Source organism: Lycium ferocissimum, chromosome 5 (assembly GCF_029784015.1).
Source record: "Lycium ferocissimum isolate CSIRO_LF1 chromosome 5, AGI_CSIRO_Lferr_CH_V1, whole genome shotgun sequence".
NCBI classification, from domain to species: Eukaryota; Viridiplantae; Streptophyta; class Magnoliopsida; order Solanales; family Solanaceae; genus Lycium; species Lycium ferocissimum.
Genome location: NC_081346.1, coordinates 24,766,633 through 24,794,048, shown reverse-complemented (window position 1 = coordinate 24,794,048; position 27,416 = coordinate 24,766,633). Strand labels below are relative to the sequence as shown.

The 27,416-nt window shown below is 37.3% G+C and overlaps 3 protein-coding genes across 8 annotated transcripts; all 3 read right to left on the bottom strand.

Moving 5' to 3' along the window:
* Nucleotides 1-1,833: 1,833 nt before the first annotated feature.
* Nucleotides 1,834-2,996, bottom strand: LOC132056577 (uncharacterized). The gene has a single exon (XM_059448849.1). It carries the CDS (start codon nt 2,734-2,736, stop codon nt 2,122-2,124), a length of 615 nt encoding a protein of 204 aa, XP_059304832.1. The 5' UTR covers nt 2,737-2,996; the 3' UTR covers nt 1,834-2,121.
* A 448-nt stretch (nt 2,997-3,444) lies between these two features.
* LOC132056578 (protein phosphatase inhibitor 2) lies at nt 3,445-10,028 on the bottom strand. Of its 3 annotated transcripts, none has more exons than XM_059448853.1 (5): nt 9,894-10,028; nt 8,628-8,683; nt 8,093-8,211; nt 4,599-4,772; nt 3,445-3,942 (listed from the first exon to the last, which is right to left on the bottom strand). In XM_059448853.1, exons 2-5 carry the CDS (start codon nt 8,630-8,632, stop codon nt 3,710-3,712), a joined length of 531 nt encoding a protein of 176 aa, XP_059304836.1. In that variant the 5' UTR covers nt 8,633-8,683; nt 9,894-10,028; the 3' UTR covers nt 3,445-3,709. The 3 variants fall into 3 exon arrangements, with proteins under 3 accessions (XP_059304836.1, XP_059304833.1, XP_059304835.1); XM_059448850.1 differs by lacking the exon at nt 9,894-10,028 and adding an exon at nt 9,183-9,289; XM_059448852.1 differs by lacking the exon at nt 9,894-10,028 and adding an exon at nt 8,918-9,079.
* A 6,582-nt stretch (nt 10,029-16,610) lies between these two features.
* On the bottom strand, nt 16,611-26,188 carry LOC132056576 (methyl-CpG-binding domain-containing protein 13). Of its 4 annotated transcripts, none has more exons than XM_059448846.1 (8): nt 25,771-26,188; nt 25,513-25,647; nt 22,155-22,286; nt 21,923-22,018; nt 21,645-21,791; nt 21,078-21,149; nt 20,824-20,962; nt 16,611-18,048 (listed from the first exon to the last, which is right to left on the bottom strand). In XM_059448846.1, the coding sequence occupies exons 2-8, from the start codon at nt 25,597-25,599 to the stop codon at nt 16,946-16,948; spliced, it is 1,776 nt and encodes a 591-aa protein (XP_059304829.1). In that variant the 5' UTR covers nt 25,600-25,647; nt 25,771-26,188; the 3' UTR covers nt 16,611-16,945. The 4 variants fall into 4 exon arrangements, with proteins under 4 accessions (XP_059304829.1, XP_059304828.1, XP_059304831.1 ...); XM_059448845.1 differs by having other exon boundaries at nt 25,513-25,615; nt 25,771-26,187; XM_059448848.1 differs by lacking the exon at nt 25,513-25,647 and having other exon boundaries at nt 25,771-26,187.
* Nucleotides 26,189-27,416: the final 1,228 nt, after the last annotated feature.

The window sequence follows — 27,416 nt, the reverse complement described above, 5'->3', positions numbered from 1 at the left end:
TTTCATTGAACATACAAATCACACACACCCACATACAACTATATTTAGGTCTGTGTATCCACCCAGTACTCTTACAGGCTAATAATACTGAAAATACCTAGTGAATATTGACTACGGAGCTGAAATTAGTTCAAGTTGGTTCAGTTATTCTTTAAATTTTGGTTCGATTTTATTCGATGCTCCTTATTAAGTTGGGCGTTTTTCTGTGTGAAAAGCTTTTTCTACTTTAGAAGTCTTTCATATTTTGATTTCAAAATTTTCAAGTAATAAGCAATTGATCCAACATGCAGTCCCCTAGTTAAAGCCATGAAAGTGTCTGTCTGGTTAAAGGATAAAAAAAATATAAAAATTCAAGTGAGAGAGAGAGAGAGAGAGAGAGAGAGAGAGAGAGAGAGAGAGAGAGAGAGAGAGAGAGAGAGAGAGAGAGAGAGATTGGAGCCTAAAATTAAGGAGTTGCTATGTTTAAAAAATCTTGTTATGTTAGGTAATTAATTACAAAGGGCCCTAATAGTGGTAATTAGGGTCCTAATTTTGCATCTCTAGATAAATTGTGCTAACGATAACATAAAAATTCTAGTGAATTCATATTTTACTTGCATTTGGAAATAACAATTCTCCAAAAATATCCAGCGTTGTTTGTTTTCCAATACGATTGTGCTAGATGACAATAATAACCCCAAACAAGGACCAAGACTATGATGTCACAATGGTTATTATTCTCTGGGGTTTCTAGTCATCGATTGAGTTCTGGTTGTGTTTTAAAATGGAGGAAATTTCGATTGTTCTCTACTCTGTTTCAAAAGTAAATAAAGCAAACAAATTAACCTAGTTAGCTTTTTTCATCATTTTAGGGGGCTATAATGTGCCTTCCAAGGAATCTTTCATAGCCAACATTTACACAGGAATTCCACGTTTTTCATAGTTATTCTTCTACTACTATCATCTGTTTTTCTATTGATCAATCAGCTGAATGGCATAACTCCTTATTTAAGTCAGCTTTTCAAATGATGGAACTCATCGTTAGCATAAAAGAAGACAAGAGACTGTTACTAAAGAAAACTAATACCATGACACACAATTATCACCAAGTGGTATGGTGGAATAAATGAATTTCTCCACCCTTAATAAAAAGTCTCAAAGTTTAAATTTTGGGAGCCGAAAAAATCCTAATAGAGAATGTCTCTCTTTAATTTGTGTTAAGATACAGATCTCGATAGAAATTGTTTATATAAGATTAAACATTTTTAAAGAGAACTTCTAAATAAAAAAGGAGTGTCCCTTCATTTTTTGCCTTCATAAATCTATTAGTTTTGCTAAATTACTATGTGTTGCTCCATTTGTTTTGTATCTTGATATTTTATTGTCTTATTTTTTTTGCAATCATGCATTGATTACGTTTCTTTTGATCGGAAGGTCTATAGAAACAACCTAGATCTCTACCCACAAAAGTAAAGGTAAGGTTTGTGTACATTCACCCTTCCCAGACCCCACTTATGGGACTACACTGGTTATGTTATTGTTGTTGTTTATCTTTCTCTAACGTACTTTAGACAAAGTTTTTCTCCATTCTTCTCATTCTCATGCTCTAAAAAGATCTAAGTTCCAGTTTTTGCTTTCCCACTAAAATTTCTTCACTATTTATTTGGTGTTGAAATTAAAAGACTTATCATATTTATTAAAGTTATTTGATAAATATCATAGTAATTTTGCGAAAAAGAGCAGCAAATATCACTTTTAGAAAAGTTTCATACGTTTCTAAAAGAGCAGCAGATTTGTCAGATTCAGGGTTCCAAATACCATATTTATGGTTATAAAACAAAAACACATACACACACACAAAACTCTAATTAAGCAGATTAAGCTTTAAAAAGTTAGATTCACAAGACATTATAAGTACATAAGATATATACTTCCAGCTTAGCTCATGAACCAAATACAACGGAAATGTTTAACTTCAATACCAGGAACGGATCCACAGTTTTTGGTTTATGGGTTCACGAGAACTCAATAAATTTTGCTTATAAATATGCATTTAGTAATTTCCTAAATATTTATAAATATATAAACTTGAAGTTATTGTAGAACCTTAAACTTCAAAACCTGAATCCATCTTACCTACGGTTACTCCAGATTGGTATGGCGTGCTCTCACAGTTTCAGGACTCTGCTTCAAAACTTGACCCAACTTGTACACCACCATTTCAAACAACACAAACATTGCTCCTTCATATAAACTCCCCATAGGAAGCACCTCCCTTTCCTCCTTATCTCCATTATCATCATCATCTGCCATTGTCTTCGCCGGTATATAAGCAACAACACTCGCATACTCCACAGAAGATCCCTTATCAGGCTGAGCTGTCAGAAGCACCACACGTGCACCGTTGGATTTGGCCACTTTAGATATAGCATCAACGGTTGAGAACCCACCTGGACCAGCAGAAGCGATTAAGAGATCGGTGGGTCCAATTGGGGGAGTGGTCATGTCGAAGACACAGTGTGCTGATAAACCTAAATGGAAAAGCCTCATGCATAGGGCTTTTAACATTAGTCCTTCACGGCCTACGCCGTAGAGGAATACACGGCCGTTGCGGTTAGAAGCAGCGGTGATTTCTTGGACAAGTATGTTTAAGGCTGGGGGTTTTGTGGTGGTGGTGGTTGTGGAGAAGACGGAACTTATCTGATTGCATATTTTGGAAGCTAGTTGAGTTGATTCTGTTGGGTTTGATTCAGCCATTTGATGACAACTCTCTCTCTGTAATTTCTCCTGACTAGTCACCTACTCTATTTGGTTGCCAAGTTGTGGCAGCTACGTGTCTCTTTATCTCCACAGCAAAGATTTTTACTAAATTGGATAGATATTTAGAGGGTAATAATACATTGAATGGATCAGAGATTCATCTAAGTAGGTTAAGCACATAATTTGGTTAAAAGTTGAAAGAGAAAAAAGAAAAGTATTTTGAAGTTGAGCGATACTTGAAGTTTAGGTTTGGACATAGAGAAAAGTTAAAGTTTTGTGAGTAAAAAACTTCAAAAAAAAAACCCCAATATGTGTTTTTTTCCAACTTGATTTTGTATTTCCAGTTTAAAGTTGAAATAATGGACTAAATCGATAAACAAACACTTAATTATTCTAGAATTTCTTTAATAAACGTGTGTTAACACAGAAATTTTCTGTTTTCAGGAAAAATCTCTACTAAAACAAGAAGAATTTGGTATTTTGTTTTTAAAATTTACCCATGTTACTTCAGTTAGTGAAGTACTCCTATTAGTTAAATAAAATATTTAAGAGAGCGATAATATGTAATCTAGACGCTGCCATTAAACGTCTTTGGGAATGGGTGTACAAAAATTTAAAAGACATGTAATATGGAGTATGGACCTTATCCGTCCAAATTTGTCTTTCATAACCTTATCAAAGAGAACTAAAGAAAAACTAGCAACTAAACGTCACAAACACCATAACGACAAACTATAAAACGCAGTGTACAAAAACTTAGGATTCAGAATACTCCATTATCTAAAGCCAGAAGTTAACTGAAGATGTGCCTATGCGATAACTCAGAACTTTATCATCCTGAAGGTAGAGACCTTAACACACAACTTACAAACAGAAGTTAGACGGATATAAACAAAGGGAGTATGGGAATAAAATCAAATCACAATATTCTTCTGGTTGATCTAAAGCTCGAAGGGCCTGGGATGGAGTACTATTTAGAAGTGTCCATGCTTTCTTCCTTAATCTCTATGTCCTTAACAGCACTAGACAATGATGATGATGAATCAGACCTCCCATCCCTTTTCTCAAGATCGTCGTCCTCATCATCTGAAGAAACATCAAGGGAGGAGCCCTTTCGACGGAGTTCTTTGACTCTCCGATACTCATCATAGTGTGCTCGCCTGTGTTCCTTGAAGCTCTTACCCTTTCCTGAACTAGCAGAATCTGTCACATTGCAGAAAAATATCAAATGCCAGAGCATACTGGGGTTTGCATTCAATATACAAGTCATTGAATAGTGCAAATGGAACTACCAATAACAAATTACACTTGAGAAAAGAAAAAAAGGAACCCAACAGAAAGAGGGGTGTGTGTGCATGGAGAAATTAATCATTTGAAAGGCCTTAATTCATATACACGGAAGGGTAAAACAGAACTAGAAAGTTCTCTTCAAGTAATCCTCGGAGGTCAATTACCCCCTCCCCTTGCCTCTTCAAAAGGTTGAAAAAAACCCAAGGGAAAAAAAGAAGTTAAAAAGGAGGAATGAAGAATAACTCGATACTGATCGAAAAGAAGGTAGCAAACAGTTAATAACCCAAATAATTAAGCAAATAAGGGAGGTGAAGAGAAACTGAATACAGAATATAATAGCATAATGCATTTTCCCCCTCCTTAATTATCAATATGATCACGTACTGTCTAAGCAGTGATATTGTTGATGGAAAAGACAGAAAAAGAATGTCAAGAAGCATATACCTATGACAAATTTAACAAATGCGAATACTAGTGCTGAAGAACTCCTCCAGAAACTCAATAAGAAAGAATTAGAAACATGAACCAATGTATACTTGGGTTTTAAACTCCTGAAGATCAAACTAAACCTGCATCATCTTGGTCCATGACATCGGCTTCATCCTCAGATGACGTCCAGCCAGACCGTCGGGATTTATTCTTACTGGAAGAAGCCATCTCATTCAATGCACTGCGTATGGCTTCTGCATGTACTGCATCGCCATTGTCCTCGTCAAAACCACTCCGTATAGGAGATAAAGATCCTACAACATCAACAAAATCAGCAAAAGTGAGGAGCAAGATATGAACTTGCATAGAAGCGATACAAGCTATCATTTCAGAGACCAACACACAAACTTCTCTCCAAATAGAGATGAATGATTAGTCCATTAAGAAAAGGGACCACAGAGCTACATTATCTATTAGCTATTTTACGTGGATGATCATGCTTTTCAATATAACCATGGTGAGCAAGTATCACACTGGCATAGGAACTTCATATGGATCCTTCAACATATACTAAAAAGCCTACTAAAACATAACATAGCTGCCCTGAATCCATATTCAAGCGGTGGACACAAGACTAGCCATATAGGAAACATAATAATGTTAAATCTGTTAGAAATTGGGAGGGGGTCACTTATTTATTAGTAAGGCATAATACTTCGGGACTCCCCTGAACTTGACACCTTTTATTCGGTGTATAACTGAACTATTGTTTGTCCTAATCACCCCCTTGAACTTGGCAATTTGATAGCCTTTACCCCCTGAACGCTGACATGGCAAAAAGCGAGGATACACTCCCTTTTAGGCGCATGAGACAGAGTGAAGAAAAAATGAAAAATCAGCTTCTAAATGGAGTACTTTTCAGCTGTTAATTGCCACATAATCATATACAATAGTTTATTTTGTTCCAACATGTACATTTCGTTTTAATTCTTCTTAAAATACCACATAAATTTTACCTCAACTTTAATATTTTTTTGTTTCTTCTTTAAGTGCAATGATTATTTGTTCCAACTGTGAACTTCTTTTCCGCTCCAAACCTGTAAATATTACTTGACTGAAAGTCCATTATTTTAAACCAAAGAGATGGTTTTAGCCAAAATAATAAATTTACAACTGTGTTTTTTTTTTTTTTTTTTAAATCTTTAGATACAACGGCAAATTGTTTCAACTGTGTGGTTCTTTTTTCTTTTTTTTTTTTTTTTTTTGTGGGGAAAAAAAAGGTGAAACTCCATCATATGTATCCAAACAAAAAAATTAGCCTAAATAATGGAGTTCCAATCATGTTTCTAACAAAATTTGCCCCGAGAATATGACAAAGGTAACAATATATATTTTAATATTTAAAAATGCCACATGGACAGAAAATATCCACGTGGCAGCGAGTGTAGCACATCTCTTTGGGCTGAGGTCGTCCAAGGGGCTGAACGCTACCAAACAGCCAAATATAGGGGGGTAATTAGGACCAAAAATAGTTTAGGTGTACACCCATTAAAAGGTGTCAAGTTCAGAGGGGGTCTTGAACTATTAAGCCTCTTCTTTAGAGGTATTTTTCTTGATATCCTGAAATCGCCAAGGGATAGTGGGGCACGGTTGGAAACACAGTAGATAATACCACTACCTTTCTCCACTGAAATACCAAGCTTTTGACTGCGGCAGTGTTCGAACCTCGTGCAACTAACCTACACATTGCATTCTTAGTCTCTTGCCACTAATCAAATTGATTTTCTTAATGGCAGGATAGAAAGTGTAGGGAACTAACGAGGATTAGACTCTAATTTAAACGAAAAAATACCAGAACGTCTATGTGCTTGATGAAGTGGCGGAAATCTCACTTGGAAGATCAATTTTTCAAGAAATACTTGGAGCTTTTGGATAATCCAACTTTCTCATACATAAGAGTATAATAAACATTCAAAGCCATTATTAGGAAAAGACCCTGAGGCTTCAAATACCCAAACGTAAGGGTATTAGCTCTAATATTTCACCACCAAAAGATTATAGAAGGTTTAGCTCCATATGAGAAACTTCAAAGGTGTAGAAATTTTGAGAAGAACATAGGTGAATTTTGGCATTTGAAATTTGAGAAAAAGAATCAGTTCCCCTGACCTAAATAACAACAAAAAGCAAATTAAAAAACACAAATATAATATGCATTAGTAGCATTAAAAGGGCAGTCCGGTGTTTTGGGTCCGGGGAATGGTTGCACCCCAAGGGGTGTGATGTAGACAACCTAACCTAATGCAAGTATTAGTGGCTGCTTCCACAGCTTGAACCCGTGACGTACAGCTCACAGGAGACAACTTTACCATTGCATCAGTAGCATTAAATCATTTAAAGGATATAAGCACCACTTAAAGAAACTTTTAGGATCTTTGCAAGAATACTGCCAAATGATCCAAATAAGATTAATTCTTAAAAACAAAATTGAAGAAGAAAGTTACGTTCTTAAAATGTTTCCACCCAAATCATCACACTCATGGAAGCGAATCAAAAAAAGGAAGAAAAGAAGATTGGTAAGTGCATAAATCATCAACAAAACCTAAAAAAAGAGAAAATTCTCTCTTTGTTCCGGAAGTTACTTGTGTGGTGAAGAGGCTGTGACAGTCAGTCATCCATTTTTACATTGTAGGATCACAATGCAGCTTTGCAGGATCTTTGTTAATCTTAGGGGCATTGTTTGGGTAATTCCAAATAGGATTACTAATCTACTCCATAGTTGGGAGGAGGCGGGAATAGGAGCTTTAGACAGAGATAGATGGAGGATTGTCCCAGCTTGCATTTGGTGGACAATATGGAAAGAAAGAAATTCAAGGTTCTTTGAAGACAGTAGTAGCGATGTACAAAAGATCAAGCTGAATTGCATTAAAAAATTTTGTTTTTGGTGCAAGCAAATTTACCTAGAGGAGACTGAATCAATAATTGAAATTCTAAGCTCTTGTTAGATTTTCAGATTTTTGGATCAGTTTTCTCACTTTTGCTGTAAATATGGTGTCAGAGCAACCTATGCACTGATTAAGTCAATACATACCAATGTTACATTTTTTAAAAAAAAAAAAAAAAAAAAAAAAAAGTGCATAAATCATTCCTGGGGTCTTTGGTCTAGGGTAAGAATGCAACTTGTGATGTGTTAGGCGCACATCATGGGTTTGAACACTGACATATACAAAAGCCTAGTATTTAAGTAGAGAAGGGTAGAGAGTTGGGCAAATTATCCACCGAGTTTTGAACCGTGCGCCATTGGCCCTCGAAGGATTTCTCGGTTATTCAAAAATAAGTAAGTGCATAAATCATCAGGGTAAGAAAATGGAAGAAGAAGAAGAAGAAAACAAAAAAAAAAGAATAAAGGAAGACAAGCAAGTGCATAAAACCAGGTTATTGTATTAATCATGTTTGATCTATCTACAAACCTACCAAGCATGAAAAAGAGTTAAATAAAGACTGATTGGCATGTGCAGGGCAGGAGATGACAGCTTACCACCACATTATTTGATCAAAGTATTAAGTTTGCATGACACAGAAAATTTAAAAGAGAGACAAACGGGCAGAAAAAGAAGAATCAATTTCATCAACATACCATCATCATCGATCATGCGGTGAAAAGGTGTCTTTGGTTCAGTAATTTTCTGCCTCACTGGTTTATTTGCCTCAATTTCTCCCAAATTTTCTTCATCCCACTTTACATGTGCTCCCCTTCTACACCAACAGAAAATGTCGAAGCAATTAAATTTCCATTGCGGACAATACTAATACCGCAGGCAAAACAAAACAGGTCCAGTTTATTCAGAAGAACAGATCAAAAGCAGCAATTAAAATCATGATGGAAACACAATTTACCCCAAAAATAACTGATACAATTAGGGTAAACTTTGTTTTGTTTTTTGTAATCAAGTACACATAACTCATGGTATTAAACACGTTATGAAACACAAATACAGGAGCAAGCACACACAGATTTTGGGCCCAAACAGCACATTCAGTCTACTTACAGTAAAATAATATATGCACAGTATTTCTTTTCTCAATCTTGTCTATGTGACATTCATTAGGAGCTGAATCTGAGTTTAAGTATGTAACCGAGATAAAATTTGTCGAAAAGGAAGAGATATTACTTCATTTTCCCAAAGTGACCCAATCCTTCGAGCAGTTGCAATTTAAATTGATTATCCTGAACCAACAAAAGAGAAAAACACTTGTCAAATATTTTTTTAGAAAAAAAAAACATGGAGTTCATTACAGATAATGTCATGAATGGACTAAATAATAAGTTGCAGGTTCCAAAAGACCTCAGAAAATGTTCTACTTATCCACCAACATTTACAAATTGCTCGGTTTACAGATATATTATTTAGTGTAAATTATTTTTCATTTAGAAGGTGTAGGTAGGGATGATAATAAGCACCCCATAGATTAGAATAAATCAAGAGATGCTTAATCATAAACCGAAATCGAGCATTCACTTGTTTGCTTAATTGGGAGGATTTAGGTAATCATCCTCTTCTTAGTTTTTTCGATTCCGCCGTAGAAAATAACAACGCAGATAAACACGTAAAAAAGAATTTACAAAATCGGAAATAAGAGTTTGTTGATGCGGTAGAGCATACAGAACGAATTGCAACAGAATTGACATTAGTGGAAGAGGAAACGAGAGAGAAAGAGAGGAAAACCTATTAACACCAATTCGATTCCGCCGTTGAAAGAGATGGCAAGGAGCTCGCCGGAAATTTATTATGGTTAAATACACATACAGTTGTATGTGTTCCAAATTTTTTTTTTTTTTTTTTTTTAAAAAATGTGATATTTCTTTTCTTAAAAAGTAGTTAGTGATAGGGGAAAAGGGCCAAATATACACCTGAATTAATATAGGGGATTTTATATAAATGACTATATTTTGAAGGTTTAAAATTTGTCATAGCTACATTTTTAATATTTACATGGTATGGTTATTTTTTTTTTTCGCCATATTCATTTTTTGTTTTCACTGTATACATTTTTTTCCGTTGTATTCATGCCGTGTATTCATGAATATAGCAAAAACTTTTTTTTTTCCACTGTATTCATGAAATGACTATCTGTATTCATAAACGGGTTTGTTGTATTCATGAATACAGCGAGTAAAACTAAATATATAAAAACATAGATACAACAAAAATTAACAAATATACCCTAAAAAATGAATACAATCTAAAAAATTAACAAAAATAGCTCAAAAATGAATACTATCATCGTATTCGTGAATACAATAATACCAACCACTAGTTCCGACTAGATTTGCCGACGATTTTCGGCCATATCTGCCGGAAATTTCAAAACAACAGCAACAACTAAGATGCAGGCCATTACGAGGAAATTAGGGCACAAATCATGGAAACATTCACCTGTTATTTCATCTTTCAAGTCTCTCTATCCTCACAGTATGTATCACTCATTTCTCGGGCAACCAGAGTTTTCATTTTTTTTTTTTTTGTTGAGTTTTCCAAAATGCGGTGATGATCTAGGGTTTTATTTTTATTGATTTGTGATTTTGTGTTCTAATTTCACAACAACAACAACACACGGCCCTTATGCGCCGTGGTTGGCGACTGAGTCGATTCGGTGGAAACGCATGGTGGTGGTGGTTGAACTGGGCAACGGGATTCGAGAAGAATGGCCGATGTGCGAAACAAGTGGAAGCTATAGATTTGGAGCTTCGACATTGCTCCAGCGTGTTTGTGGTGGCGGCGTTGTGGCGGAGCTTCGTCTCCGTGAGCTCTTGTCTGTCCATCACCGAGAAAAAGGAAAAAAATATATAAATAATAAAAATAAAGTATTCTACTTTAAATATATATGTAGCTATTAATTGTATTTAACATATTACTCTTAGCTATAGGATGTAATTATAGGATGTAATTAATCTAAACTATAGCTACTAAATATAAATATGCACTAGTAATTAGTTATGTCATGTAATTTTTCCATTAATATACCCCTCGTTATACTTTGGGTCTAAATATACCCTACCGTTATACTTTGAGTTTAAATATACCCTTCACAATTAAAGTTGACCAAAATAGAGTCAAATCCTACATGGCATTAATATTTTAATAAAATAAATGCCATGTGGCATGCCACCTCACTAACAAACCCAATTTTATCCCTCCCCTCCCTATCTTCTTCCACCACCACCACCTCCTCCTCTACTACTACTCCCTTATGCCCATCACCATTTTCACAAGCTCAAACTTAAAATCAGTGCATAAATACTTGAGAGTTCAGGGAGATGCACGCTCTTGTGTAATTTTTTTGTGAAAAAGAGAAAGGGATAAACAGATAAAAGAAACAAAAAATTCCAAGTGGTAAAGTGAGACGGAGGAAAAGGGTAACAGAGTAATTGGAAATTCTACTGAGAAACAATGGCTAGGCTTTGTAATTTGATTCTTCCCAAAGTTCCTCAATCCAAAGGAGGAATATCAAGAACTTGTGTTGTCCTAATGAGAGATTACAAAATGAAGGTTCCTTATGAATCGGGTGGACAATCTCGTCTTTTTCACAAGCTCCCATCCGTCCCGGAAGTTCTCGTCAAAAGTATAAAGGACCTGCATGAGGAACATAAAGGAATTACTAAAAATCCACATTTGGTATTTGTACATGGAAGCTTTCAAACAACTTGGTGTTGGGCTGAACACTGGTTGCCCTTCCTTTCGCAAAATGGATATGATTGTTACACAACAACTGGGATTCCCACCGATAATTAATGCATCGGGTTTAAATTTGGGTTTGTGAAATGGTGGTGGGCATAAGAAGGGTGGTAATAGAGGTGGTGGTGGTGGTGGTGGAAGATGATAGGGAGGGAAGGGGTAAAATTGGGTTTGTTAGTGAGGTGGCATGCCACATGACATTTATTTCATTAAAATATTAATGCCATGTAGGATTTGACTCTATTTTGGTCAACTTTAACTGTAGAGGGGTATATTTGAACCTAAAGTATAACAGTAGGGGTATATTTAGACCCAAAGTATAACGAGGGGTATATTTGACCCTTTTCCTATACTTCAAGGGTATATTTGGCCCTGTTCCGTATTTAAAGTTAAGTTTAAAAAGTGTTTAAATGGAAAATCAGTACAGTTCAATTTGTATTCGTGGTTAAGGACACATGGATCAATATAATCAAAATTATGAAATAGCAAGTAATAATTAACTAAACAAATGAAAGTAAAGTATAGCTAGTTGCCTTGGAGAAGCTTTGAGCTAGAGTCTCCTGGTGGTGAATCATTATAACCTCAACGAATTAAGCAAGAAAGAGCGAATGCTAATAATAATATGAATACTTTGTATTGTTGTATAATGTTTCAGTTGCCTTACAATAGAATGAGTACCTCAATTTATACTAGAGCTATGGGGTACAAATTCCATAACTCGTGCCCCTTACAATTACCCATATTAATGTTGCAGTAAAAGGTAATAAAGCCTAATAAAGGCTGAGGAAACTTGAGGTCTTCTGTAACGTTTCTGTAACGGTCACATCTTAAATGACCTTTGACTGGTGAGTTGGCATGCTTCCCCGGGCCTCTTGTAGTTTCTGCCTCCGGAAGCGAGTTATCGAATTACTTATCTGGAGCTTCGTATGATTTCCCGGAGCCCCTCGCTTGATGACTCGGATCTGTCTTGTCACCATCGCCTCGTGTCATCTTTTAATACTTCCACTTGGTGTCTACCGATTTTCGCCTATACAGATAGTCCCCCCACTTTCCGGTTACTTGCTAAGATGTGACTAGGAAGTGGAAGATTTTCCCCTTCTTTCCGGAAAGTCATGTAGTCACCCTCACAATTGCCTCATTATAAACCTTGCCGAAAAATCCAATTGGGCAAAAAACCGAGCGAAGGGAAAAAGAGTGCAGTACTTAGGGATTCATATGATAACTCTGCCACTGGTTCTTCTACGATCATAGGACAGTTGGTGCTGAAATAGTACTACCACCACAAAAAGCTTGATCTCGGCTTTTTAGTGTTCACCTTGAACTTTTAATCTTTGAGTTTTGACTCCCTGGTTTTTAGTTTTCCCAAAAACTTTTAGTGTTTGAATTTGTCTCTTGGGTTTTTAGTTGTACCAAAAACTTTTAATTTTAGAGTTCCTGACTCTAGGGTTTTTAGTTATACCCGAAACTTTTATAACCTCACAGTCTTGGAGGCCGAGGATGTTAAGGACTAGGAATTTGAATCTTACGTTCTGGTAAAGTCCGAAATAACATGTCCGGTTAACTTTACGATCGGGAATCAAAGCATCCGGCTTTAGCCATTTGATAGGATGGCTTTATCAGAGAGGACCCTTTTATTTCGGTGCTTATGAAGAGTACGTCTCCTGTTCATTTAGGCACAATTGTCCGGATTCGTAATCCTTATTTGCTTTTAAGCGTGGGCAAATTTAAGAATGATTTCGTTTCATTCTGACGTATACGAGAATGTTTAGAAGGTGCAAGTTTTGATTCATTCCATTCCTTGAACGTACACAAGTGTTTACCACTTTGCGTATACGACAGTTTATAGGAAATAAACAAAAATACATTGCAAGAGAACTATGGCCGGGCTGACATATATTGGGTCTAGCAGGTCCCTGATCCTAGTTCCTTCTATTTTTTCCGGGGTTGATCTAGTAGCCTCCATTTCTTTTCTTTATTTCGGAGCCAGTTCGGGCTATCTCCGGTATGATGCCTTTGGGCACAATTATTTTTTTGTTATTGTTCCGGAGCCATCTTCAGATGCTTCTGGTACTTATTATTGTGGTTTCAGCTGCTTTGATGCAATAGTCTCCCAGTGTTCATAGCATTACCGTTCTTCATCTAAGTCATTCTGGCGACTCACTCTGGAAATGCTCTTGCTTTCTGTCAGTTCGTGGCCTTGACGGGTATGATTCAAACCAGTGTCTGGAATGCCTCCGATCAAAGTTTAGTTAACCTTGATTCCGAGCGTAGAAGATGTCGATATATTTACCTGATCATCTTCTACGTGAATCTTCGACGTATACCGATTGCGTACATCTTCGCACGTTGTTGCCTAGAATTCTAGCAAATTTTATCCGAAACTCAGCGGGTTGAAACCCATAGTGAAAGCCTCAGCTGCCCATTCATCAGGTACAGCAGGAAACAACATGTGTTCATTCTGGAACCATGTGACAAAGCCTCGGAGGCGTTTTGACTCTCCCTACGCGATACGGAAAATATCCGGCTTTTTAGTTTTTACCTTTCTTGAACCGGCGTGAGCTTTGATGAATGTATCGGCCAACATGGCAAAGGAAGTGATTGAATGCTCCGACAGTTGGCAGTACCACGTCATAGCCCCCGAGCGAGATTCTCGTCGAATTTTTTGATTAGGACTAAGTCGATCTCTTTCTCCTCTGAGTCGTTGCCTTTTACCGCCATTGTGTAAGCCATAATGTTCTCATATGGATCTGTCGTCTCGTCGTACTTGGGAATTTCGGGCATCTTGAACCTTTTCGGGATCAACTCTGGAGCGGCTTCAGGTTTATACGCCCGCTGAATATACTTCCTTACATCGAGGCCCTCTATGACCGGGAGAGCCCCCCGGAATTTGATTCAGACGCCTTTGGAATTCCTTGACATTCTTCTCGGCTTTCTTGGCGGTGTCATCTATTTTCCCCGTGATTTAAATCATGAACTGCTTAACTTCAGTTTGGAAGGGATCGTCTGGGGCAGACTCGTTGCCGGAGGCATCTCCATTCCTTCCTATGATTTGTCCGCTACCAACGGCGGCGTTTTCATTTGTAGGAGTCGCGGAGGTTGCGCCGGGAGCCGCAACTCCGCCCTGAGGAGCAGATGTGAGGGATGCGACGACCTACCTCAACTGTTCTAGTTCCGCCCTCATCGCATGACTTTCTGCCCTCAGGATCTGTATTGACTCCCTAGGAGTTTCATCGATAGGAACTTCGTCTTCGGTAGCGCGACGGTCCTATTCTTCTTCTGTTGCCTCCTCACCTATATTCTGGGGCTGCAAACCCCTTAGTGGTACTTGGAGGGACAAACCGTCTGAACCTAGCCGAATGTTGCCTGACTGGTTTCCAGTGTTCGCGTTGTCGTTTGCTTCTGGCATATACCGAAATGGATACTTAAGCAAACACGGAACTTAAGAAAAGTTAGTAAGACAAACAATGGTCACAGTGACAACCACAACTGTCCTGGCCCCACTGTGTTTGCCAAACTGTTTACACGAAAAATTAGTACAGTTGAATTTGTGTTCGTGGTCAAGGACACATGGATCAATGTAACCAAAATTATTAAATATCAAGTAATAATTAACAAGACAAATGAAAGTAAAGTATAGCTACTTATGTAGCCTGGGCCTTGGAGAAGCTTTGAGCTAGAGTCTCCGGGTGGTGAATCACTATAACCTCAACGAATTAAGCAAGAAAGAGCGAATGTTAAGAATAATATGAATACTTTGTATTGTTGTATAATGTTTTAGATGTCTTACAATAGAATGAGTACCTCTATTTATACTTGAGCTATGGGGTACAAATTCCATGAATCGTGCCCCTTAAATGACCAATATTAATGTTGCAGTTAAAGGTAATAAAGGGTAATTAAGCCTAATAAAGTCTGGAGGAAACTTGAGGTCTTCTATAATGTTTCTGTAACGGTCACATCTTAAATGACATTTGACCGGTGAGTTGGCATGCTTCCCTAGGCCTCTTGTAGTTTCTGCCTTTGGAAGTGAGTTACCGAATTAGTTATCTAGAGCTTCGTATGATTTCCCGGAGCCCCTCGCTTGTTGACTCAGATCTGACTTGTCACCATCGCCACGTGTCATCTTTTAATACGTCCACTTGGCGTCTACGGATTTTGCCCTATACAAAAGTGCATTTGAAAATTAAAGTTTGTATTCGGACAAGCGTTTAACATGAAAAAAAAAATTGTGACTAGAAAAGATTTTTTACTTGAAAAACTGGTCAAAATCAATTTTTAAAATTTCGCGCACTCATTTTGGAAAAAAGATGAAATCAATCCTATGTATAATTAGAACAATATTTTGAAAAAAAAAAAGAAAGAAAGAAAGAAAAACGATTTATGGGACAAACGGCGAGAAATCCGAAGGATAAATTAAGTGGATTAAGCTCCTCTCCATTTCCCTTCTCTCCATTTTTCCCAAGTTCTACCTTAGATTAGGGACACATGGCATTGGTTAGAATTAATGACTAAGATTTAATTGACTAAAACAGAACCCTAACAATGGTTTACATAATTAATAACTTATCCATAAATGTATTAAAATACTTTCTCTCTCTTCCTATTATACATCAAATATTATATTTTAACTCATTTCCTACTCCGACAAGACAAAATCCCTATTAAGATTTTAACTTTGATTCCAGCGAAAAACTACACTGAACAACTTCTTCAAGTAGTGAAGAAATTATATGAAGCAATTTAACGTTTGTTTTTTATTTGGACTTCACAGAAAAAAGTTACATGGCATCACTGTAATTGTAATAGAGAAAATTACAGTGAAGATTGTATATGGGACATGCAAAAATCGTTTTGGCGCAAAGAGATGAAATAAAAAACTGATAAGGAAGCAAATAGATAGGAAAAGAAAAAGTAAGAAGAGAGAGAAAAGTTTGAAATATATTTATGGACAACTTATTAATTATTTAAAGCATGGTTAGGATCTTACTTTAGTCAATCAAATCTTATCCATGTGTCCCAAATCTAAGCTAGAACTTGAAAAAACTGGAGAGAAGAAATGGGGAGCCAGATCCAAATTAAGTAAAGTTTGGATTTATCTTATATCTACAAGAAGCTTTATATTAGCTTTTCAATTTAGTTTGCATTTTGGAATGCTAGCTTATGTGCTTTCAAGTGTAGGCACCATTTGCCTAACTTTCTCGAAGTCCCAAGTAGCCTGCTTTAAGATCTAAATACACCTTACAAGACCATGCAAATGTACTTTTAGTTTCCTGGTGTTTGGAAATAACAGAATTACAGAGAAACAATAACTTAAAAGTACATTAGTTTTCTCATAGCAACTCTTTTAACAACAATATTAGGTGCGATTCAATATCAAGGCTCAGACAATGTAAAGTAGAATTTTGAAAACAAAGCACATGGAAGTCAAGTGAATCTATCAAACTACTGGCAGTACATAAAATTTCCAGAACACATGTTCTGAAACAATTTGTGTATTCCTTTTATCACCATGCTCTTTTGTTCCCGCCTTCGGTCTATATGCAGTAGAAATGAAAACCTGCCTAACATAAGAGTTTTACAACAACAATTACACGAAACAGGCAGTTCATGAATAATGTTTTTACATCATAGTCTTTACTGCAGCTCTAGCTGCCTTGAAAATTTAAGCCTGATGCTTCGGCACTTAGTTATAATGATACTACTACAAGCTAGGTTGAACTTCCTAAGCTAGGTTACATCTATCATAATCTTTCTCAACAAAGTGGTGGAGGCCGATGAGAACCAAATTTTCCGAACCAACAATTCTGGTATGCATTTGGGGCTACTGCAGGCTGTTTCTTGTATAAAGACATTTCTGGTGCTCTGAAATGTGAGGGCTGGCCAAACTCTTCAAATCTGATGTTTGGTAACACTAACCCATTGTTTCCTTGGAATTGTGATGAAGTGCTTTGCTTCTGGACTATCTTCTGAGAGCATACGTCGTCCCCTATTGGTATTTCACCAGTAAGAGTCTTGACCGCAAACATGAAGCAAGGATCTGCCCATATTTCATCAGAAGGTAAGCCCACAGAGGAAGGAGTATTAACTGAGGGCCTACTCGGATTAGAATCCGGGATCTCATCCGCTTTCTTGTCATTTATGAGTGGAATTGTGCCGGTTAGAGTTTTTATTGCAAATTCTATGCAAGGATCCGTCCAAAGATCACTTAAAGACGACTCAAGAGCTGTTTCAACTTTCTTATCGCCTTCACAGCTAGCAAAGACAGCTTTTGCAGGTTCGGCTGGAGAAGGCTGCTCTCGCTCCTTTAGTGGTGAAGTAACACGATCTTCTTGTCTTTTAATGGTCAGATTCCCAGTTTCTACCTTCTCGCTGATGGTAATACCAGTTACTGCAGTTGCAACATGCTTATCAGTGGTGGCAGCTTGTGTCTCCTCCACCTGTCTTACTGGAGCTAGATGGGCTTGATTATTTGTTTGGAGCTGAAGAGATGTATCAGCTTTAATACCAGCAAGCCGTTTTGATGCTCTGCGAGGCACATTCAAACCCTTTTTTCTTTTACGCTGAATTGTTTTCCGGTCATACTTTTCCACTCCATCTCGTGATGGCTTTTCTTGATTTTCTCCACTTACAGGATCTGAAACAACTTTACCAACATCTTTCTTTTCTTGATGTTCTCCATTTGCAGGATCTGAGACAACTTTACTGTCATCCTCCTTTTCTTGATGTTCTCTGTTTGCAGGATCTGAGACAACTTTACCATCATCTTCCATTTCTTGATGTTCTCCACTTGCAGGATCTGAGACTGCTTTACCGTCATCCTCCTCTTCCGTCTTCTCTGGTACAGCATCTCCTACACCTGCAATATTTCTCACTTCCAAATTAAAACCACTCATCTTGATAAACTACTAAGGGTGTGTTCTGTATGAAGGAAAATGTTTTACATGGAAAATGTTTTCCAGGAAAACAAGTGGGTTTCTTACTTACTTTCTTGTGTTCGGTACGTAAGCAAAAAAAATCCTAATAGCATTTGTATATAATCTAGACAAATACTATGGAAGGTGGGGGGGCGGGTAGGGGTTGGGGTGGTGGGGATGAGACCAGGGGGTGGGGGTGAAGATGAGGTGTGTTGGAGGGTGGGGAGGACGCAATCAATATGGAATGCCACTTGGGAACTTGTTTTACCCTAAGTTACTCGGACTCTTCACTTTTGGTGCCGCAACCGTGTCGACACGACATGGGTGTGGGTGTGGGTGTGGGTGTGCGATCCGTACCCAACCTGGTCAACCTTTTTTGGGTACTTTGACCAAAATCGTCGGAGAAGTTTCCGAACAGATCCAATGATTTCTATAATCAAAACAAAAGCTAAGGTGGACTTTAAGAAAATAGAATACCTTGTATATTAAAATTTCTATGTCACTCATTTTCCTTTTATCTCCTTCCGGGATTCTCCTCTTGCTCAATATTTTCTCCTCAAGTTTTCCACATAATATCTCATAATTTAGGTTTTATAATTCTATTTTTAGATATTTCAATTATTTTGAGCCGAATCCCAGCACCCGTATCCATACTTGGATCCGTATCCCCGAATCTTAAAATTTAGATCACAAAGGATCCGACCTCTAGATCCGCACCCGTATCGGACACCCACACCCGAGTCCGAGCAACTTAGGTTTTACCTATTTCCACTAGGGCACAGTGTTATCAAAAACGAAAAGAGCAAAAAAGCTCTAAGGTCAGTTCTGGGGGACTTGGCATTAGAAATTTGGGGTTACAGAATGAATGCTTGTTGACAAAGTGGCTTTGGAGGTTTGTTTATGAGGATCATGCGCTTTGGAAGGAAGTAATTATCAACAAATATGGGCAGAGTGTTCATTGGTGTTCTAACATAGTGTCTAGCACCTATGGTGTCTCAGTATGGAGGACAATTACAAATCTATGGACTAAACTGGTTGGAAGTGTTCTCTACAGGGTGGGGAATGGTACCAAGATCCTTTTTGGGAAAGAGAACTGGATGGGACATGAGCCTCTGATGAACTCATTTCCAGATTGGTTTTCTTTTTTGTAGCAATTCAGAAGCATCAGTAGCTGACACTTGGTCCCCTCAAGGTTGGAATCTTACATTCAGAAGAAACTTGAATGACTGGGAAGTGGGTAGAGTTGCTGAGTTACTACAACAGCTAAGTGGATTTAAAGGCATTTCTACAGAACCAGACACAATAAGATGGAAGTATGATAGCGATGGAAAGTTCTCTGTGGGCAGGCTATATAGAAAGGAAGTGGTGGAACAACCAGGGGGTATATCAGGTCCATGGAAACATATTTGGAAGTATAAAGTCCCAGCTAAGGTAAAGTGTTTCACTTGGTTGGTGGCTAGAAGAGCATGCCTCACTCATGAAAATATTAAAAAGAAGAAGATTTGAGATTGCTTCTACATATTTCCTTTGCAAGGAGACTGAGGAAACCAACAGCCACCTGTTCCTTCATTGCAAAGTTACAACACAGCTATGGTCACTATTCCTTAGCTTGTCTCAAACTAAGTGGATAATGCCAGAACACACTGCAGACCTACTCAGTTGCTGGATAAGGAGAGAAGGAAGCAAAAGCCAAAAGAAATGGTGGAAGATAATACCACCTTGCATATGGTGGTCAATTTGGAGAGAAAGAAACAACAGATGTTTTAAGAATACTTCTAGTTCAATCCAGAAAATCAAAGAGAATTGTGTCAATATTTTTTTCTTTTGGTGTAAAGAGCAAGGTTTAGAAGAAGCTGAACAGTTAGTAGATTTTTTAGGTTCTCTATAGTTATTTTAGTTTTCTCTTGTTGTTTTGGGCCGATATTTTTGGAGGTCTCCAGCATGTCCTTAATGCTGAGGAATACAACATTACCATTCTCAAAAAAAAAAAAAAAAACCTCTAAGGTCAACTGGGGCTTTAAGCGCAAAGGCGCAAATAAAGCTTTACTGAAAAAAGGCACAATGGTGCAAAAATACAAATATATATATATATATGTTTAGTCCAAGACTAATAATAATAAGCATGAATAACAAATATATGGACAAAGAAATTGTAAAAACATTACGATAAAGTGAAATATCAATTATCTAGTGTCACCTCTTCAAGAGAGGCTCATTGGCAAGGACTTAGAGCCTTGATGATGACACTAATTCGCACATAAAGTGAGGCGAAGTGCTCAATATGTTTTGAGCCTCGCTTCAGGGTTTAAGCGCGCCTTTGACAATACTGCTAGGGAAGTCATTTTTCTCATTTTTTAAGGAACTTGTTTCCCTAGAGAAAATGTTTTCCAAAAATTTTGACCAACCGAATATGGGAAAATTGGAAACTCAATACCGATAACCAAAAAAAACACTTGACATGCCTTTAATGAGTCTTCTTTCTTTAAAAGATTGCCTGCATCTAGATGCGGCAGTATCAAAAGAGTTTCGATTCCATCATATTAAAAGTTTTTTCCCCATGAACTTCAGCAATAATTTAATTCTTGAATTCACAAGGAAATTTGTACCAGAGGAATGGAAGGAAACTTAAAATAAATAGATGACTTAAGAGCATAAATAAAGCACTAAATACTCCATATGAAACTGAAACATTAGAACTTTCCAATGGTGAGCAATACCTTCAAAGGATGACACACCGCCTTCTACACAACTAGAATGCCTCGTATGTTCAGCACCCAACTTCAGCTTCTGATTTGAAACTTCCTTGCCAGATGCATCACTCTCTAGCGTATTCTGCTTGTCAGCTTCAGCAGGCAACTAGCGAATACCAGAAACAAACAAAAAGATTAGATCATGAAGAAATGCCATGGAGAATTTGAAGCATTGTTAGTGGTTTCAAGTATTGCTCAAGAGTTTTATGTTTGGGCTGTACCCTGTATGCAATGGGATTACAAATGAACGGTTTCAAATGATTATGATAAAGGGAGGTCGTGAAGTTTGTTTCCTGGATGAAGAATGCACTGTATAAAGAGTCTGACCTCAGCTATTTTTATTAAGGAAACGGAGACCAGAAGATGCTACAGATCTGAAATCACCAACAAACGTTTAGCATGAAAAAGACATGAAAGAATGATTTATTTTGAGATTTTGCCCTCTCAAAGTTGGATCAGCTAGTATCCAGAACGTCAGAGTTTCCTAGAGTTAAATGTAAACAGTTTGTTCACAGATGTCTAAATAAGCTTGTAAGGTATGAAACAGGACCTTCTTTTCTATGGCCAAGTTGGTGAAAAAATACAAGCACCACCTTTTCTGCTAACATAGATATCAGGATCTGTAACATACTCTTACATAAATTCCAGTTATGTGTGGTGTAATTTCAGCATAAAATTAAATTTTTTTAGATACCATATTTCTTTATGAAAACCTATGATTTTTTAACTACCAAACTAAAGGATAATACTCGTAAATGAGACTAGCATGCGGAAAGAATTTCACTTACAGAAGAAAAAGGTTCTCCCAGTTCTGATGTACCAGGACATTGATCTCCAGTCTTGGATTCAGAACTTCCTGACTCTCTAGTTTCAAGGAACAGAGAAACTTGCTTCATAGAGCGGAAAGTTTGTCCACTCACAGGGTCAATATAATACTACAAAGGCGATTCAGTAATCACATAAGTACATACTTCCAGCAGAATGCAACTGAAAGAGATGAACCAAGGAGTAGAGGTTAAGGATTTCTGGGAGGCATTGAAATATGAAATAACGAGGGAGTTATTACCGGATCTTTCCTGATTTTGCGCCCCTTTCTCCTGACCTTCAATTCCTTAATCCATCCTGGTGGCAACCCTTCTGATGCATCCTTTTCAGTAAAAAACTATATCATTGAAAAAAGAGAAACTGTAAAGGGCCAATACAAAAGGAGAGAACTTCATATAAAGAAAATTTCCCCCCACAAAAGGGAAAAGAAGGTTGCACTACATGGGTAGAAAATATATATTAACCAATGAGACCTTTTCAGTGCCTTTCTTCTCCATTTCATTTGTATCGGAACTCTTCGAACAATTACTGTCAACACTGCTAAGATAACGAAGAACGTCCGCCTTGGAGCAGAATTTGAGTCCTTTTGAGGGATCACAATACCACTGCAATAAACACAATAGATACACTCAGAAATACAGAAGTGCAGTTTAGTGGTTAGGAACCAGCAAGGAGAGGACTAACAATATTAGTTTTTTGCACTTTCTATCTTAAATGTGCATGGATTCAAGGTGAGAGAGCAGAAACTTTTACGACTCCAAATTCAGGAATTGCCATTAGCAATTTATACATCCCACTTTTTGGAGTTAAAATCAACAAAGACCTCACAGGACTATCAAGCGGTAAATGTGTGATGCTTCATACTGGCGCATCAGGAAGAAGACATAGCACAGCAAGGAAAGACTACACAACTTCTTAACAAAGAAACATAATTCATCCTTTCCCTTCACTTTTTCTGGAAAAGAGAATTTACAATGGCATCGCATCAAAGCAAAAATTCCAAACTTGGTATTTACAATTAAAAGCATGGTTTGCATTATGTAGTTTCTCCATTTTGGAAAAGATAAAATGGTCCTGATAAGGATAAAATTAGAGTGATATGCGATAGAGAAAGGTATTTGAAGGTGTAGAATCTTTCAGAATTGCTCGACAATTTGGGTTATAAGATAGCAGACTCTGAAGCTGAGCTGACTCCTTGCCACACACCATTAAAGAATATTAAATTTTCTCCTCATTTAAACAAAATGGAATGTCAGGTTCACTAGCATCTCCCTACTCCTAAAACTTAGCACAATAGTCACCTTATCTTCCAAAAAAGAAATAGCAGCTTGCTAGAATCAAACAACGAAAATCCGCATCAGTGTAAGAGACCAAAGCTTAGATTAAATTAACACATCTTGAAGATGTGGCAACATAATACCAGTGTGGTGGAATGTGGATAGTTAATTTTTTTTTTTTTTTAAGGATTATGGGACTAAGGTTTTAAGATATTAAACAATTTCAGGGAAAATTCAATTATAAGATGCTAGGAGACTGGCTTTAGGAAAAAAGATCATAAAACTATAATTTGCTACAACTTAAATAGGTGATAATACAAAATAACCCCTCCAACTTGTCCCCTTTTCTCTAACTAGTAACTACACATCTAAACTTGTGGGAGTCCTATGACCCCCACCCCCCACCCGCCACCCCATCCTTATCCGTAGAGGAATTATTACTGCCCTCCAAGACCACAACAAGAATTAAGCCAATTGGGTGTTATTGACGCGCCATCCACTAGATTCATCGTCATCTCTCTTTCCAAATAGCTTTCCTTCTTTTTAGCCATTTTTCAACCATTCTCTCTCCACTTTCTCTCTCCTCTCTGAAGAAAGGGCAAAAGTAGCAACAATGAAAATCTGACAGACATGGGAAGTCATTAATATTGGCAGCAGCAGCAGCTCTTTGTGGTGAAGATCATGGGAAAAAGAGATTGTTGGACTTGTGCTGAAGCTTGGAGCCAGAGAGACCATATCGCCATGTTTCTGTTTTCTAGGTCCAATTGTTAAAAGGACAGAAAAATCTAACACGTGGAATAGTTTTGGTAAGAGGACGAGATTCAAATGTGATGTGAGAACAAACCATTGAAAAAGAAATTTTTCACAGGATGGTTACAGTTTTCCACAAGTCAAAAGGAGGCGACGTAGGTGATCTGAATTCTGGGGCGCTAGTCGATAAGGCTGGTGGCTTTTGTGTCAAAAATAAATATAGCTTTAAGAGCCATAAAAATCCGTCTTGTTGAGATTTTTTGCTCCTTCAGTGTCTTCCTTGGCCGAAGTTTGAAGAGAAAGTTGCATTTTTTGTCCTTTCTTCTGCTCTCACGTGCTGTGCTTTAATGTGGGTAAATACGTTTTGTTTCGACATTGGTCACTTCAGGTGGTAATAATTACATTTTGGACAAGTATAGAAGGGTCATAGGTCGCCGACAAAATTTAGAGGTGTAGTTGAAAATTCAGGACAATTTTAAACGGGCGGGGGGGGGGGGGGGGGGGGGGGGGGGGTAGGTATTATCCCATTTAAACAGCAGAAGCAACGTATCTGGTCTAGTTGCAGAAAAAGGCTCCAATTTATGATCAATTTTAGGCGGCTTAAATAAATGTCAAAAGATTCAGAGACAGCGAATAAGGAAAAACAAGAATGAAAGAGAAAACAAAAGCATCAGACGTGAGAACCACTAGCATCATTCCAAGGACAAGACACGCGGCTTAAATAAATGTCGAAAGATTCAGAGACAGCGAATAAGGAAAAACAAGAATGAAAGAGAAAACAAAAGCATCAGATGTGAGAACCACTAGCATCATTCCAAGAACAAGACACGCGGCTTAAATAAATGTCGAAAGATTCAGAGACAGCGAATAAGGAAAAACAAGAATGAAAGAGAAAACAAGAGCATCAGATGTGAGAACCACTAGCATCATTCCAAGAACAAGACATGCGGCTTGTTAAGATAAACCTAAGTTTCCCATTCATTAAATAATCTAACCAAGGGAATTTAATACATAAAGGAGACAATAGTTGAGGACTAAGTCAAAATGGTGGCTCACTAAACTTGACATGCAATGACTGACATATCACACTACTATGACTCCACAAGACAACCCACTCCTCAAAAGTAAAAATGGATTTAAAGAAAGTCATAAGCAAGAGACAGCCTGAGCTGAGTTTAAATGGAGTAACATAGACAGTGAGGACTGAGGATTCATATAGCCAAACCTAACTAGATCGGGTCTTAGGCATAGAACTAGATCGGGTCTTAGGCATAGTTGTTTTTACTCAAGCCAGAGACAATTTACTGGCCAGATGCATAACAAGCTATGTACTAAAGCTCAACCAACCACTAGAACTAAGACATTCATATAATTGTATTGTCCAGGCATTACAAGGTTCAACAAACAAGTGCATGTTGAATTCTTTACATACTTCAGCCATAATCAAACTAGCACCTCTTCAGTTAAACCTTGTTAGAGCAAGAAGACTAACTCGCAAAAATTGTCCCTTTTTTTCTCTGGATCAGCTTGCATGCACCTCAACAAAGCTCAATTACTTTTCCTATTTTGTATATACTGATGAACCATGCATCGAGCTTTCTAATTTATGCAACAGGAGAAGAAAAGAAAGTAATAGCCCTTAGTTAGGGGAAGCAAAGTTGTGGTTTTTTATATACTAGTACTAATTAAGCCAAGAATACCTGAAATTACATTTGCAGTTGAAAGATCAGAAATGAATCAAACAAAGATCAATCTTTAAGCAAAATACACAAAAACAAAAGGGAAATGTAACAAGATTAAGCACCTTCTCTTTCTTTCCTTGTTTGCTTGCTTTGACCTCAACCTTCCACCCATCAGGTAGCCAATTTGGCAAAGCCCTTTTCTTCCCCATCTCACAAAAATCCCACCTAAATTACCAACCCCACAAATTCAAATCAATCTACAAGAACCCGAACAACAAAACAAAAAAACATAAAAACATAAAAAAGATGTCTTTTTTTCACTTGCCTTGCAAAATCAAGAACCCCAACAAAAGAAAACAGAAAAAAAAAATGTCACTTGCCTTGAAAAATCAAGAACTGTCCAGATTCCTTGTGCAAAGCGTGAAAATGGGTGAGTATGTTGTGTTTTTCTTTGACTCTTTAACAGAATAAAGTGATGAGTAGGGGAAATGGGGACATCATGTGGTGGGGTTTTGAGAATCAGACAAATACCACGTGTCTGCCAAACTCTTCTTTCAGTTTCAAAGCTTGCATTTCGAGGTAAACCAAACGTCTTTATGATGTTTCTTTAATCCTATCTATCTTTCTGCTCTTTTTTTCTTTGTTTTGGTTTTTAGTCTGTTCACTCCTCTCCTTTATTTATTTTCTTTTCTAAATCTGATATCCTTGTTCTACACTTCATATGTATATTTATTTATTTATTTATTTATGTTGTTTGGCCTTATCTTGGCTCCATTAACGCCGCTGTCGGAGTCAATGTTACAGTGGACGGTTGGTTGGACCGTTGCAATTTCAGTCTTTATAATAATCTGATGTATGGCTTTAGGGTGTATTTGGTATTTAAGCCAAAAAGGAAAAACCAATATTATATTTACTTCATCATAATTAGGTAATTAGTATTCGCTCCGTCCATTTTTACTTGTCATAGTAAATATAATTGTCCTTTTTTACTTGTTCAGTTTGAAAAATAAAAAGATACGTAATTTATAATTTCATACTTATTTTACCCTCATTATTAATTATGGGATTGAAAAGTTCAAGAAATTCTTAGTGACTGCGCAACTTTTAAAGTATGTTTTATTGATTTCAATAATTAGTTTATTAAACAATAATTTGGGTTGTATGGCTCTCTTTACCTTCTTCTTTAATCTTTATTTACTATTCATTGGCTTGTCTTTACCCCCAAAACAAAAAGGGGAAATTTCATAAATATACAATTTGGTCACTTACATTGTAAAAAAATAGCTCAAAACTTACATTACAAAGCTTTAACCCATATACACTCATATACAATATTATAACCCATATACTCATATACATTATAACTCATATACCCATATATATACCCATATACAATATTATACACTACTACCCCTGCCCCTTCCGATTTCTCCATCGCCATAACCCCACGTCGTCTGTGCTCCATATATTTTACAATAAATCTAGATCTAGCATATAGATCTACATCTAGTATTTCTATCGGACGTGAGCTACACGGTCGGATATAGCCACGAAAATCGTCATCGTTTTAGAAAGAGAGAGGAAGCAAGGTAGAGAGAGAGGAGTACTAGTAGATAGAGAAGAGGAGGAGGAGGAGGGCGGGGAGAGAGAGCGAGAGAGAGAGAAGGAGGAGGAGTCTCTCTCTCTGTGTCTTCCGAACCAAAGAAGATAGAGAGAGGCGGGGAGGGGGGGGGGGGAGGAGGATGAAGTGGGTGGAAAGAGAGGCAGGGGCAGGGGGAGGAGGGAGTGGGTCATTTTTTTGGAAAGATTTAGCTAAATGAGTATCAATTTTGGTAGCATTGCTACCCTAATTGACATAAGGTGTAATTTTCTCAAACAAAAAGGGAAAAAATATGAAAAGGAATTACTTCTTCTGAACGAAGGTGTCACGACCCGACTAGGGCCATGACGGGCACCCGGGGCTAACCACCGAGCACCACTCATTCTATTACTCATCTGCTTCCATTTATATATCTCATGCTCGTAT